This window comes from Mustelus asterias, chromosome 10, assembly GCF_964213995.1.
Source record: "Mustelus asterias chromosome 10, sMusAst1.hap1.1, whole genome shotgun sequence".
NCBI classification, from domain to species: Eukaryota; Metazoa; Chordata; class Chondrichthyes; order Carcharhiniformes; family Triakidae; genus Mustelus; species Mustelus asterias.
The window spans coordinates 78792964-78807146 of NC_135810.1; the positions used below are offsets into that span (position 1 = coordinate 78792964).

Sequence of the window (14183 nt, forward strand, 5' to 3'; positions counted from 1 at the left end):
AGGCCAAACAACTGCAAACAGCAAGATAAGCCCTATAGTATTGACAGAAGTATCAGTAACTCCACTTGAGAATAATCTTCATTCTTTCATTTGCCCATCAGATTCATTCTTGAATGTGGCATTGGGAATGCAAACAGTTTGTTCAGGGGACAAGAATCATTAAATGTACTTTAGCAGTTAATGCTTCTGCAAAGCAACAAATTTACTATATTAGAAGATTGCAGGCCCATTACAGCCATACAAATCTTAAAAGAAGCTAACCAAGTTTCATTCCAGCAGCACAATCTCTAAAGGGTTGCCAAGGCAAAGAGGGCATCTGTTAATTTTATGCTGTACACTAGAAACTAAAATCTCTGTACTGATTTAAGTACATTCCAGGAAGAATATGGAGATCATACACCCTCTGAGAGCTGAAAACTGGACAATTTACGCCACTGGCACAGAAGACTGAAGGGGGGATAGTGGGAGGTAGGATGTGTAAATAGAGCAGACTGAAAGACTTGGGAGCGGAAGAGGGTGGAGGGGGGAGAATGTAGTATAAAGGGTTTATAGCTGGTGATGTCAGATCACATGTCTCTGGAACTCAGTTGCCTCAGGAAGGAACCTCATGCATAACTGTCCCTGTACATGGTTGTAAATAGTTAATAAATATTTGGAAGTTCCAGATGCCTTGTTTCCAGTAGTCTGTGTTAAATATACCCTGGATCCATTTTTGATATTAATTCAAAATAGTGGTATTATATCTGTTGCATCAAACTGAAGCCCCATATGTCCTCTCAGCTGAACATTTCAACTGAGAAACATTGTCACTACACTGAATTGTCAGCCTAGATTATGTGCTCAAGTCTCTGGAATGAAACTCAAATACCAGCTCTCACTGACTCCGAAGCAAGAGTGCTATTTGGAACCGAAGCTGACATCTAAACATAGTTCTAATTTGTGTCATGTTTTATTAATTTTAAGAAAAAATATATTTTTAGAGGGATGCACTTGACAATCAGTGAGAAGGCAGCTGTGCTAATATGTTTGGGTTTGTATTACAAGATTTAAAAATTGATTATATTCATGCTAATAATATTATCCTGGGCCTCCCTATTGTTCAGTGAAGACCTGTAGCACTACAGAGACTAGTAGGTTTACAAAGTGGATATTCTCGTGAAACTGATCAAAAGCCGAGAGATGAACAAACATATTCTGCCACCCAGTGGTTATAATCTAATCCTGACACTTGGCTAACCAATGTGAATTACTTCAATTTTCTTGACTTCTTCAAAACTCATTGAATTGCGGAACTGGAGGTGTCCATTATTTATAGTTTGTATACATTTTTACCCATGTTAATTTCAAAGGTGTCAGTTGAAGTACTGTATTTTGTGTATATTGTTATATTTCTTTGTTTTTGTTGCAATTGATCAAAATAGTTTACTGCAGCACTTCAGGTAATTAAAACTGTGCTCTGGGAAAAAAAAATCAGGCATGATAAATTAAATTTTGTAATCAAGTACAAAATTAGATATCACAAGTGAACTTTGTGCTGTACAAAATACTGAGATTTATAAACATTATTCGACATTCTCCCATTGATATTTCACCTTCATGTAGTTAGTAATTTAAAATGTTGCAGTACGATGCATCATAAAATGTTACTCAGATTATATGATGCACAAGTGAGATGTGGTAACTTGCCCATAGGTTTATTTAACAAGTAATAAAAGACAACTACTAAATTGCTGATGTACATATTTTTACAAATAATGTAGCATGTGTTGTCCCACAAGATTTCATGTTTTGCTGTTTTTAATGTCTGATTTAAAGGTCATGGAATTCCAATTTCAACCCTTTTGTTTTATTTTAGGACTCCAAAGTAAATTTAACCAGAAATCCGAAAATCAGTCCATGTTTCAAAGGTGAGATTTATTTTGCACAAAAATAATTGCACTAGATTTGTAAGCTAATAATATTGATGCAAAAATGATGCTGATTTTTATTGTGTTAATTTATTAGATCAGATTCATTGCATATTTTCAGAATTATACCAAGGCTCAGAGTTAAACTATGAAAACATGTTGCAGAAACTTAGCTTGGTTCCCTTGAGATTAGAAAATTAAGATATTTTAAAATGATAAAATAATGGAATGCAGTAGATTTAGAGAAACTATTTCCTCTGAGAAAATCTAGAACAAGGGGATGTGAACTTAGTTAGAACTAGATCATTCATGAATAGAAGCAGAAAGGTGGGAAAATGGAGTTGAAGCGGAGATTAACCATGATCTGATCGGTCCATTGATGGAATGTGCTACTCCTGGTGTTCGTTAACGAACAGCCTCAACCCATCATTTTGTTCTATACTTTTTGAATTTGTATCTTTCCTGTTGCAAACCATGTCTCAGACATCTTTGCTGTGTGAACTCTGCATAGTAGCACAGACGTCAAGAAACAAAACGGAAATGATAAAAAGGATTTTAAGAGTCCTTTTGTTTCTCAACACAGGGAAAGAGCAATTCACCAGCCACTACTTGTCTTTGGACATTGTTCAGCATTTCTCGAATTGCCTTTCTGTAAGGATAGTGGTCGGTCATAAACAACCTAGTGCCTGTCATCCTTTAATACTGTTTGGTCACTTTAGTTCCTCTTGTTGTAGGGAAATATCCCTTACCAGTGCAGAATAGAAGTTGAGTCGCAAATCAAGGTTCAAAGCGTGTCTTTATTGTACAATTACTGGGATCCCAGGGAGACCCCCGTAGCCAGCTCAGAAACAGTGGCTTGGCCACGTTGATCTCAATTAAATCACATCAGCTCTGGATCTTTATAGGGATCCAAAATTCGCGCGGGAACATTTGATTATGCCTTTTTTTACACAATGTATAAAGTGGTCTGTCAGTTTCAAAAGTCCCTAGGAAGTTTCATGGATTAGCATTTGTATGGTGTGTGTTCGTGTTAATGGGATTACTTGGTCCTGCCCCGGTGTCTAAATGCGTTTTCCATTACCATCTCTATGTGTCCTCTTATTTAAATTGATCCTATTGTTCCGTGTCTGTGTTTCCTGCTTGTGAGATTGAGTGTTAATGTCATCCTGTCCTGTTGGGTGTCTGGGGTATTTCATTCTTAACCTTTTATCCTTATCTCTTAGTTTATCAGATTTTTATGTCTGCCTTGGCCAGTTTAAAAATGCAGCTACGTGCTGTTGCTAGGCAGATTAGGGATCTTCCGTAGTTTCTGAAATTCGTGAGTCTCTCAGCTGTGCAGGGGGAGACCCGATCGAATATCCATCCGGGGGTGCCCCTCTGCATTGTTGGCCCGTTATGAGTGGTGCCAATTAGTCCAATAAAAATATGTTTGATGATACAAATATGGTTTTCTGGAAAATTTCCTCCTTCAGTCCCTCCTCTCGTCCAGGGGGTGCCATTCATGGCTGACCCCCCATGGACGACCTTCAGAGGAACAGTGATTTGTACAGCTGTTGTCCTTGCCGTTGTTCCTCCTCTTCTGTGTCGTTGTTAAGTTCTTGCATCTGGATACTGGCAGTGGGTAGCATTCTTGATGTAATATTTGCACATATCACTTTAATACAGGTTAGGCCAAGGCAGAGTGTGAACAGGATGGCTACTACTAGGATTAATCCCTTCATAATATATGCTCCCCAAACTGTGTTAAACAGCCATCCTAACCACCCATCAGTCCCTGTTAACCCCTGTTTAAAGTTATCCAATTGCTTTTGTATCCCGGACATGGCTGCTGTTATGTTTAGTGTCTCGTCGTGTACGTATGTGATGCATTTTTCCTTGATGATGGTGCATACCCCCCCTTGTCTGGCTAGCTGATAGTCCACCGCATATCTCGTTTGTTGTGTGTATAGTCTGAGTTCTGCGAGTTCTTGGTCAATTGCGCCTAATGCTTGTAGGGTGTTGTTTCCTAAAATGGTCAGTCCACATATGAAGAAGTTCCTATTACTGGCACTGATCACCCCTGCGGCGCCTCCCAGGGATAGTGTCCCCAGAAATCCATATCCTAAAGAAGACCCTAGTGTGACAGGGGCCTGCCAGTCGGAGCAAAATTCTGCGCTGATGGCCCTGGTCACTATGCGTTTCTGGACATGCCCTTCACTTGGGCATGGAACCGTGAGAGGTCTGATTGTCCCTACGGAAAAGAACCTTGGAGGCCTGTCTGTGGCCGTCATATATACATTTTTAAATAAAAACACGTACCCGTCTTTAACCCGATAACATGCATTACCCCGGGGTCGTTTGACCGCATGGCCCCATCTTGTGGAACCTTCCCTCCCCCTGGACTGTCCACTTGATTGTACCTCTTGGTGAGAATCAAATGGATATGTCCCTGAGGCTGAGCTTACGTGGGTGCTGTTGCACTTGCCACACATAAGCTGCCTACCCGCGGTGACTGCAATGCATTTTTGTTGCTTGCAGTCACAAGTGAAGTGTCCTTCCCGGACCCGGCACTCCTGGAGAGCACAATGTGCCTCAGCGCACGAATCATTTTTAGGGACAAAGGCATGCACGCACCCCCATCCCTCTCCCTTAAAACATTGTGGGTAGTTCCCATGTGTCTCCTCCGGTTGGGGTCCCGTCCCCCTTAGAATTCCCGGCTCAGTGAGCTCTACACACCTTCCTTGTATCCCTTGCTTAAAGTACCCAATATGTTCTTTGCAGGGTGCCCCCGATGTGTCAATAGTGAATAACTCTTGTGGGAGCCACCCTGGTGTTGCGATGAATAGGGAGTTTACTGATCGCGCTGAGGGGTAACAAGCGGTCCTATTCCCATAGATCTGGATGTGTGTTTTCAGGAATAGGTTTCCTTCCATGATTGGTGGTTCTGCTCCCCTAACCCCCATATGTTGGAGTGTATTTACAATGGTCAGGGTTATTATCAGATATGTCCCTGTTCCCATATCGCTCTTTTTTTTTTCAACAGTATTTTACAATTACAGTATATACAGAAAATAAACAGGCAATTAAATTAAAAGTAGTTGGTTCCGACGTCTTGATAGTAGATCTGGTCCTGGTTCCTGTGGAAGTTGAATGAGCAAAACGGTATTTTTTAGTTCATTTGTCCTCATATAGTTTCAATTGGGTCCAGTGTTTCCAGACCCCTTGTCCCCTTATATCTATACAGGCACAGGTATCTCCGCTAATAATGACCTCGTAAGGTCCGTGCCATCTTGGGGCAAATCCTGGTTTTGCAGGAAGCACTTTTGTTAATACCCGGCTCCCGGCTTTTGGGACTTCTGGTAATATTTCTGAGTCCCCCTCTGCGTCGACCTGTGCCTGATTAGAAATTACGGACCGGCGCATCCCCTTCAATTGGGTGCTAAGGTCTCGGATGTATTGTCGGATCCTATCTTTTATCGGACCCACATCTGTCCAGCCTGTAATAATGTTTTCGGGTAAGTGCATTGCTCGCCCGGTCATCAGCTCGTATGGAGTCAAGCCGGTAGTTCGATTTGTGGTCGCCCTAAGCCTCATCAGAACTGCAGGTAGGACTTCTGTCCAATTTCTACCTGAGGATTGCATTGCTTTTGCCATTGTTATTTTTAGAGTCCGATTCATCCTCTCCACCATCCCGGAACTTTGTGGGTGATAGGGGATGTGAAATTTTTGTTTTATTCCTAATAGTTGGCAAATGTTTTTCAGAACCTTTCCTGTGAAATGTGTTCCCTGGTCCGAATCAACTTGAATTGGCATCCCCCATCCATAGCAAGCTTAGTGTGAATTAAATAACACTTTGTACTGGCCTTTTTTGGCTGCAATTGGACATCCATTCATTTGTATGTAATCTTATCAAAAGACATCGCTTTCCCCATTAAAATCACATGCCATACAGTTCCGATCTTTATATGAGTACTCTTACACTATCTCTAATTTGATCATTTGTTTGCGTGCAAGCGCTACACCACAGTACTTCACAAAATAATTATGTCTTTATCAATGCCCAATATAGTATATGAATATATCATACAAAGTTGGTTAAGGCTTTTCAGGATTTGATGTTATTCTTGTGTCTATATGGCAGTGCTATACTGTATAATAAAAATAATCAAGCGGCAGTTGTATCATACCACTTTACACATCGTACCCGTGATATCCAAACCCTTTTAATTTAAGCCGTTTCTTTTTTTTTTAAACTGAGCTCCAGATCGAAACCCCCGCACTCTAGGAAAAGTAACAGGCGCCGAATCAAAATCAAAGCAGGTACAATACATACCAGTTATTTGATTAGGAACATTTTGGTTTCTTAACTGGCTAGGTTTTAAGCTTTGCAGTGCTTTTATATTTGGCAAACCTTGAACCTTGATGGCTCATGAAATTCCGACGGCAGTACATAATTTTAAACTAGTTCAGAATACTAAACTATCTGACGTTCGCAAATCGCGATATTCTGCGATTAATACTGTATTTCACTGACTTGATACACTTTAAACTAATTCATAGACCTCAGTCTTTTGTTCCTGCTTTTCTACCTTTCCACAAAATAACTTATTTTCTTCTCTTAACTCCTCAACTAACTCTTATAATTTCTACTTCAAGACAAAGGAAAGAGCACATGCTTCCTTCCAAGGTTTAAATCCTTTCTTAACATTAAAACAAACAACAACAAAGCATCCACGCAACCACTTTGTTTAAACACACACAGACACACACATGGAAGCTTCCAAAAGTCATTCCACAGTACATCCTTTTTCATTCAAACTTATCATTTCAGACTGGGATGAGTGTAAAACATTCAAAGAGAATACTGAACATTGATTAAGACAATCGCTTTTATTCTTCTTTCTTCCAAACTGTAATTGACTCAAAGCAGAAGTAAATTCAAGAAATCCTATCACTTGAATCTTTACAGTTTTAACACTCTCCCAGCCCCCCTGAGGCTAAACCAAGGTGCAATGTACTGCACCTACTGCCTGTAGCAAACATTCCACAGGAACAAAGAGCTCCCTGCTCTCAATCTAATTACAACAACAACCACCTACATTCGACAAGCTACCAGATCTCACAAACACACTGAAATACAAAAACTAAGATCTCTCCTATCCATCTGCTGCCTTTCCCCTGGCGTAAAAGGCTTATAGGTTGCCTTTGGTTGTGCTAACGTCCCTCCTCTCGTGACTGGCGCTAGATTATAATTTTCTACGTTTTCTTCTGATGCTGGAGTGGCTGTATGTTTCTGCACTGACTCGTATGGGCGCCGAGGGTCCGTTTCCTCTGATCTCTGCGTTATCTCCGCAGTGTGTCTTCTGTGTTCTAATTCCCTCACTCTCTCCTGTAATACTTTAATTTGTTCTGTCTCTTTGTGTCTCTCCTCCATTGAGGCATTTACTTCCTCAATTAGTCCAGCTAACTGGGTCACTAATATTACTCCCATTACTTTTGTTTTGTCCCGTTTAACTCCGTCTACCCACTTTCTTTGATCTTCTAAAGTTTGTGATGCGTTCCACCCGTTCCGTTTCATCTTTGCAACAATCGCTTCTCTGGCTAACAGATACTTCAAAATGAGAGCTACTGCAGTTTCTCCCTTAACAACGTGGTCTGCCATTTTTCTGTCTAGCAGTCCTGCAACCCCCGTATGCTGGCTGCTACAGTAAAAGTGCCTCAACTCTCTCCCTTATCTCCTGTCACTGATACTGCCCCAGCACCGTCTGTATTGCTGTAGGTTCTCGTAGTGAGGTTCCAGTGGGTCTCTTTCCCCTGGGCTCCCCCAACTATTCCTGACACCTCACGCTTGGACTATTTTGTGTTGTCTTATTGGGATGTGTGCTGGTTGTTTAGTGGGTTTGTCCGCCCCTGTTCCCAGCCCCTCTAAGTACAACGCCTCCCGCTCGGCCACCACCCCCACTAGCAGGGTTGATCCGTTACCCCAAAACCGGGTATCCTGCTATGGGCTGTGGTGTTCCCTACAGACGAACAAGGTTATCAAACTCCGCCCGGGTCCCTAATGGATCCTCCGTCGTCGTGTCTCTTGGTCAGGATGGATCGGGTCCCCTTTTCCTCAACACTTACACACATGTATTCTGTTATCAAAGCCCCTGTTATAGTTAGTAACTGTATCGACTCTGAGGTTGTTCGTCCCTTCAGAGTCAGTGTTGTTACCCGATTTACACTGTCCGTGCCTTGCACCCTGAGTGCCTGTGTCTCTTAGCGCCCGCTTCAAAACCCAACCTTAGCGTGGGAGATTTCTCCTCTTAACGTCCAGTTTAGGGTAGGGCACCTTGAGTCAAGCACTCCCTTGTCCTATTGCCTTGGCACAGACAGTGGTTTCATTTACAATCCTGGGTTAGTTACACCAATTAGTTCTGCATGCGGTACTTATCTTTATATTAGTCTTAATTCCTGTTATCAAATAGCCCAAAACCTGTTATCTTTACCTCTGGTCCTTTACTCCTATTAAAGTTAAAAGTTACTTACCTTCTTCCACGCGGTCGTTCTGACCTGTACCTCTTTAGTGCGGACTTCTGTTTCAATTTAAAAACTTAGGCAAGATTATACAGTTCTACAAGACAACAATACTTAAAACAGACAAACCCTAACCCTTAAAGGTACCTCACTTTGAACGGAGACCTGCACTCGCCTTTGACTGCTCTGGATTTGTATCAGATTCGTTTAAATTTGATCCCGACTTTCAAACTGTGGCCATCAGTCAGAAGTCAGATATCAAATCCTGCCGTGACTACGCCATTTTGTTGTAGGGAAATATCCCTTACCAGTGCAGAATAGAAGTTGAGTCGCAAATCAAGGTTCAAAGCGTGTCTTTATTGTACAATTACTGGGATCCCAGGGAGACCCCCGTAGCCAGCTCAGAAACAGTGGCTTGGCCACGTTGATCTCAATTAAATCACATCAGCTCTGGATCTTTATAGGGATCCAAAATTCGCGCGGGAACATTTGATTATGCCTTTTTTTACACAATGTATAAAGTGGTCTGTCAGTTTCAAAAGTCCCTAGGAAGTTTCATGGATTAGCATTTGTATGGTGTGTGTTCGTGTTAATGGGATTACTTGGTCCTGCCCCGGTGTCTAAATGCGTTTTCCATTACCATCTCTATGTGTCCTCTTATTTAAATTGATCCTATTGTTCCGTGTCTGTGTTTCCTGCTTGTGAGATTGAGTGTTAATGTCATCCTGTCCTGTTGGGTGTCTGGGGTATTTCATTCTTAACCTTTTATCCTTATCTCTTAGTTTATCAGATTTTTATGTCTGCCTTGGCCAGTTTAAAAATGCAGCTACGTGCTGTTGCTAGGCAGATTAGGGATCTTCCGTAGTTTCTGAAATTCGTGAGTCTCTCAGCTGTGCAGGGGGAGACCCGATCGAATATCCATCCGGGGGTGCCCCTCTGCATTGTTGGCCCGTTATGAGTGGTGCCAATTAGTCCAATAAAAATATGTTTGATGATACAAATATGGTTTTCTGGAAAATTTCCTCCTTCACTCTTCATGAATTTTTCAGCAGAATTCACAGGAAATTAATTGATTTCTTCTGGGATAAAGTAAAGTACTGGCTCTCTACTGAAGTTCTGAACCAACACTTGAGGAGGACAATTAGGCATTGGTGTATATTTATAAATCACTGTTTGATGTTCTCTTGTTCAACATTCTCTTAAAACCACGGTCTCCAAACAGTCGATCGCGATTGACCGATTGATCCTGGAGTCTCAAAGTCGATTGCCAGTGGCTGCCGAACCATTGCCAAAAATGCGGGGGACTTGGGCTTCTTGTTGATGAGTGAATCGGCTCATTGGCTGCCAAACTGCAGCTGAAAATTCTTGGGACTCTGGCTTCTCATGATGACGAGCAAGTTAATTGAATCGCTGGGGTCAAAATGAACTACGCTGGATGAAGACAAAATGACGCGCGATGAGTCAGGGATCTCCAAGAAGGCAAAAACCTACAATTTTCACCAGGAATGGGAAAGTGAATTTCCTTTTACGAATGTCAAAGGCAAGGCCATCTGTCAACAGAGTGTAGCCTTGACTAAAAGAGGTAATTTAGGGCAGGAACACAGGACAGTGCATGCAAAATTTTACAAGTTGCCTTTTAAACAGAGCCATTCAGACAAAGTTGGGGATTAAAGGGAATGTTGCAAGCTCAATAGTCAATCTTTTGGAAGCCTTGCCTATAGCCACAGGTTATCAAAGAGACGTCTTTTTGCATTAGCCATCGGCTGGCAAAACATAAACCGTTCACCGATGGCGAAGTTATCAAGGATGCTATGATGGTTGCTGCTGACACCATGTTCAAAGATTTTAAAGACCAAATGAAATTATGACAGCCATTAAGAGCATGCCACTTGGTGCTTCAACAGTAGCCAGAAAGGTGGAATTGTTGTCCGAGGATGTGTCTCAGCAAATACACAAGACTTATCAATGTTTCTCTCAGTTTGAGTTAGTTGACATGATGGATATGGCCCAGCTGATTGTTTTCATTCCCATATCATTCAAAGATGCAGCAACAAAGGAAGACTTCCTGATTTTTTTGCCAATGAAAAAGAGGACATGAGGTGTGGACATCTACAACGAATTTAAAAGACATATGACTGAGAAAAAAATTCTGATCAAGAAACTGGTTTCACTCACAACTGATGGTGCACTGTCAATGCAGGCTTTGTTGCACTTTACAGAAATGATCTTGAATTCTCCTTTGTCATTTACCATGAGCGCTAGCGAGGAAAGTTGACATTTCTCATGTAATGATAGTTGTTATCAAGATTGCCAACTCGATTCATGCCAGACCTCTGCAACATTTGTTTACTCAAATCGTTACTCGAGCTTGATTCCACCGCCAGTAAACTAATCCTTCATGCAGATGTGAGGTGGCTAAATTGAGGATTTTTAGATCTGCTCCCTGAAATTGTCACCTTTATTAAATCAAGAATCGAGATGTACAGCAAACTGTCAGGTAATACCTGGTTGTAGACTTAGTGTTTTTTTCCAGACACAAGTGCAAATTTGCATGAGCTGAACTGTGAACTGCAGGGGAGGGGCAGAGATTTGTCTTGATTAGTGCTGTGAATGGGTTCAAGTTGAAACAACACCTGTGGTCTTCCCAGTTAAAGAACAAAATTACTGAGCTTAAATTTGGAGAAAATAAGGTTTATAAAATGATGAAGGGGATAGATAGAGTGAACGTTCAAAGACGATTTCCTCGGGTGGATGGAGCTATTACAAGGGGGCATAACTATAGGGTTCAAGGTGGGAGATATAGGAAGGATATCAGAGGTAGGTTCTTTACGCAGAGAGTGGTTGGGGTGTGGAATGGACTGCCTGCAGTGATAGTGGAGTCAGACACTTTAGGAACATTTAAGCGGTTATTGGATAGGCACATGGAGCACACCAGGATGATAGGGAGTGGGATAGCTTGATCTTGGTTTCAGATAAAGCTCGGCACAACATCGTGGGCCGAAGGGCCTGTTCTGTGCTGTACTGTTCTATATTCTATGAAAATCTAACAGCTCAAACAGAAAAGGCTCCATCCAAACAAATTCTGTGACCACCTAAACAAATTAGAAAATAAATTCAACAGATGATTTCAAGAGTTAGATAAGATGGAACAAATCATTGATTGTCTCAAATCCTCCTCTTCAAGTGGACATTGGAGAACTGACAGCAAAATTTCAGCAGGTGTTCGAACAAAGCAGCGGACTTGACGTGGAAATAATCATCATGCAAAATGGCATAGAGCTGAAAGCTAGGTCAAGTGAATAAGACTTCTGGAGATTTTTAAACTTGTATCCTCTTCTGATATAATGTGCACCCAAGATGAAGGCCTACTTTGGTTCCACATACCTCCTGAGAGATGAAAATCACCAAGTCCAAATATCATACTCATCTCTCTCTGATGCCCATCTAATGGATTGTATTGAATGGGCAATCTCAAACTATGACCCAGCACTCCGTGTCGCACCTTGCATACTTTAAAATAGATGAGTGTTATGCATGAGTACATTTTGAGGGGTTTTAATAAAGTCAAACTTTTAAAGTAGATCTCGTGCTGTGTTTTGATGCTAAGTGATCTTGTGCTTAAAAAAATTGGAGACCATTGTCCTTAAAAAGTGGACCTTCAGTCCTCCGTGATTTAGACTCCATCTTTACTGTTCAATATCTATTCAGGTAATGGCATATCCTGGGACCATAGCATGGAACTTTTGTTCCATTAACTTGTAACTGAAGGTTGCATGGCAACTGGTGGAATTTAAATTCAGTTAATAAATCTAGAGTTGAAAATGCTGTCAGTTATGGTGACTAAGACATTTTCTTTGATTGTGGGTAAAAACTCTTCAGGTTCACAGAAGGAAATCTGTCATCCTTACTTGGTATTGCTGACATGTGACTCCAAACCCAGAGCTATGTGGTTGATGCTTAACTGTCCTCTGAAGTGGCCTACCAAGCTGTTCAGTTTGAGAACAATGGGCAATAAATGCTGGTCTTGCTAGTAATGCCCACATCCCATGAAAGAATAATGAAGAAAAAGTTATCTTGTCTTTAAGGAAGACGGACTGAAAATCGCTTTGAGATGAGGCACAATTACAAACCAACAATTCCGTTGTTTCACATAATGTGCATAAATGATTAGAACATCATGAGTTTCACTAATGCCCCACTGCTACTTGTAGCACAAAAATATTAAAATACAACTGCTGCTGTTCTTGGATAAAAAAATATTTTTGCGCTTTTTTTCTCAGACAGCTGGTCATGACTGGTGTTAGCCTGGAATTAGCATCCCCAATGAGAACCTTGGATAGTCTTCTGATCCCTCATAATTTTGACAATTAACAGATCAAATTGTCTGCACACAAAATTGCAATACTAAAATAATTACCTTTCCTTTCTTGAGAGTTAATGGCACCAGTGTAGCTGTTCAGCTTCTGCTGGCCAAACCAGAGTGAAATCCATTCCATCACAAAGACAAAATATACTTGGAATCATACCTAATGATCTTCATTATTCTAAAGCAGAAGTAACCTGGAGAGGCAAATAGTCTGACAGTTGTCTCATCATTGTTTTGAGATGCTGCTTCCCAGCCTGAGTCGTGAATTGTATAAACTGTATGAATGTCCCTTGGCGAGCTAGCACATGCACAGCCTGATCTGTAGCTCCTGAACCATGACTCTGATTTTAAACTTACCTGAAGTGGGTTTTTTTGTGTTTCATCACTCCAACATCAGAGAAACAGATTATCTGGTCGTTATTCCATTGCTATTTTTGAGATCTTGCTGTGTATAATTTGGTCATGACAACGGTGACTACATTTCAGAAGTACTTAATTGGGTCTGAAACATTTTGGACCATCCTGAGGTTATGAAAGTGCAAGTCCTCTGTATTTCTTTCAATAGAATGTTTGCTGTTGATTATTTTGTAATACCATGCTGTAACTTAATTTTCCAGAGGTTTCAGTAGTTACTGGATTATTTTGAAATCTCATTCTTGTATAGACAGGCCTGAATTCTCCAATCTGGGACCAAGTTCCGTGGCGGGGGAGGAATGGAGAAGGTTTTCTGCTGCGGAGGCCAGTGAGAAACCATGCTATATTTTCTGGCCCCGACCTCATTAATTATATTCCTATGTGGCGAGGTGGGCATGATGGCGTGAGCCCCACCATCATGTCTGAGTGGCAGATTGAAAAGACTGTCAATATCACTGACCTACTGTTGAAGAAAGAAGACGGACCTCCAGGAACACTGTCTGATAGAGTTCTTTGACACTGAAGCTGTAAGATCCATCTGTAGATACCCCCCACGCTCAAAGCTGTGGTGTTCTGGGGTCCAGGCTTGCTGGTGGCCTCCATCACAAACTCTGGAAGCAGCTTCAAACTTTGTGCAGAGCCAATATTTGGAATGCCATGCTGATGGGCAGAAGAAGCAGAGCCAGTGCTTGGAATGCCACTGGTGAGCATTGGGGGAGGGGAAGCAGCAGAAACTAGGTGGCTGGGGAGTCGGGGTTCGATAGGCCTGTAGGGGGTGGCAATAGGGTGGAGCAGCAGTGAGAGAGTCTGGTGCAGAAGTATTTTTCCCTTGAAAATTTGGAAGTGACTCCAGATGAAAGATGTCAAAATTGGAAATTCCCTAAGTTACTGAAATAGATCCTACAGTGTGTTTATTGATTTGTCAATTTAAAATAGAATGAGATGTTTATATAAAATCCTTCGATGCGTTTAAGAAAGCATTTCTTTGTTTAATGAGA

General features: G+C 41.4%; 1 protein-coding gene across 1 annotated transcript in view; it reads left to right on the plus strand.

Moving 5' to 3' along the window:
- LOC144500054 (coiled-coil domain-containing protein 138-like) overlaps nucleotides 1-14183 on the plus strand; it is a 101609-nt gene that overhangs the window by 9269 nt on the left and 78157 nt on the right. Inside the window, exon 2 of the mRNA XM_078222816.1 lies at nucleotides 1856-1907. Coding sequence (XP_078078942.1) covers nucleotides 1856-1907 — 52 coding nt within the window. The remainder of the gene's footprint in view (nucleotides 1-1855; nucleotides 1908-14183) is intronic.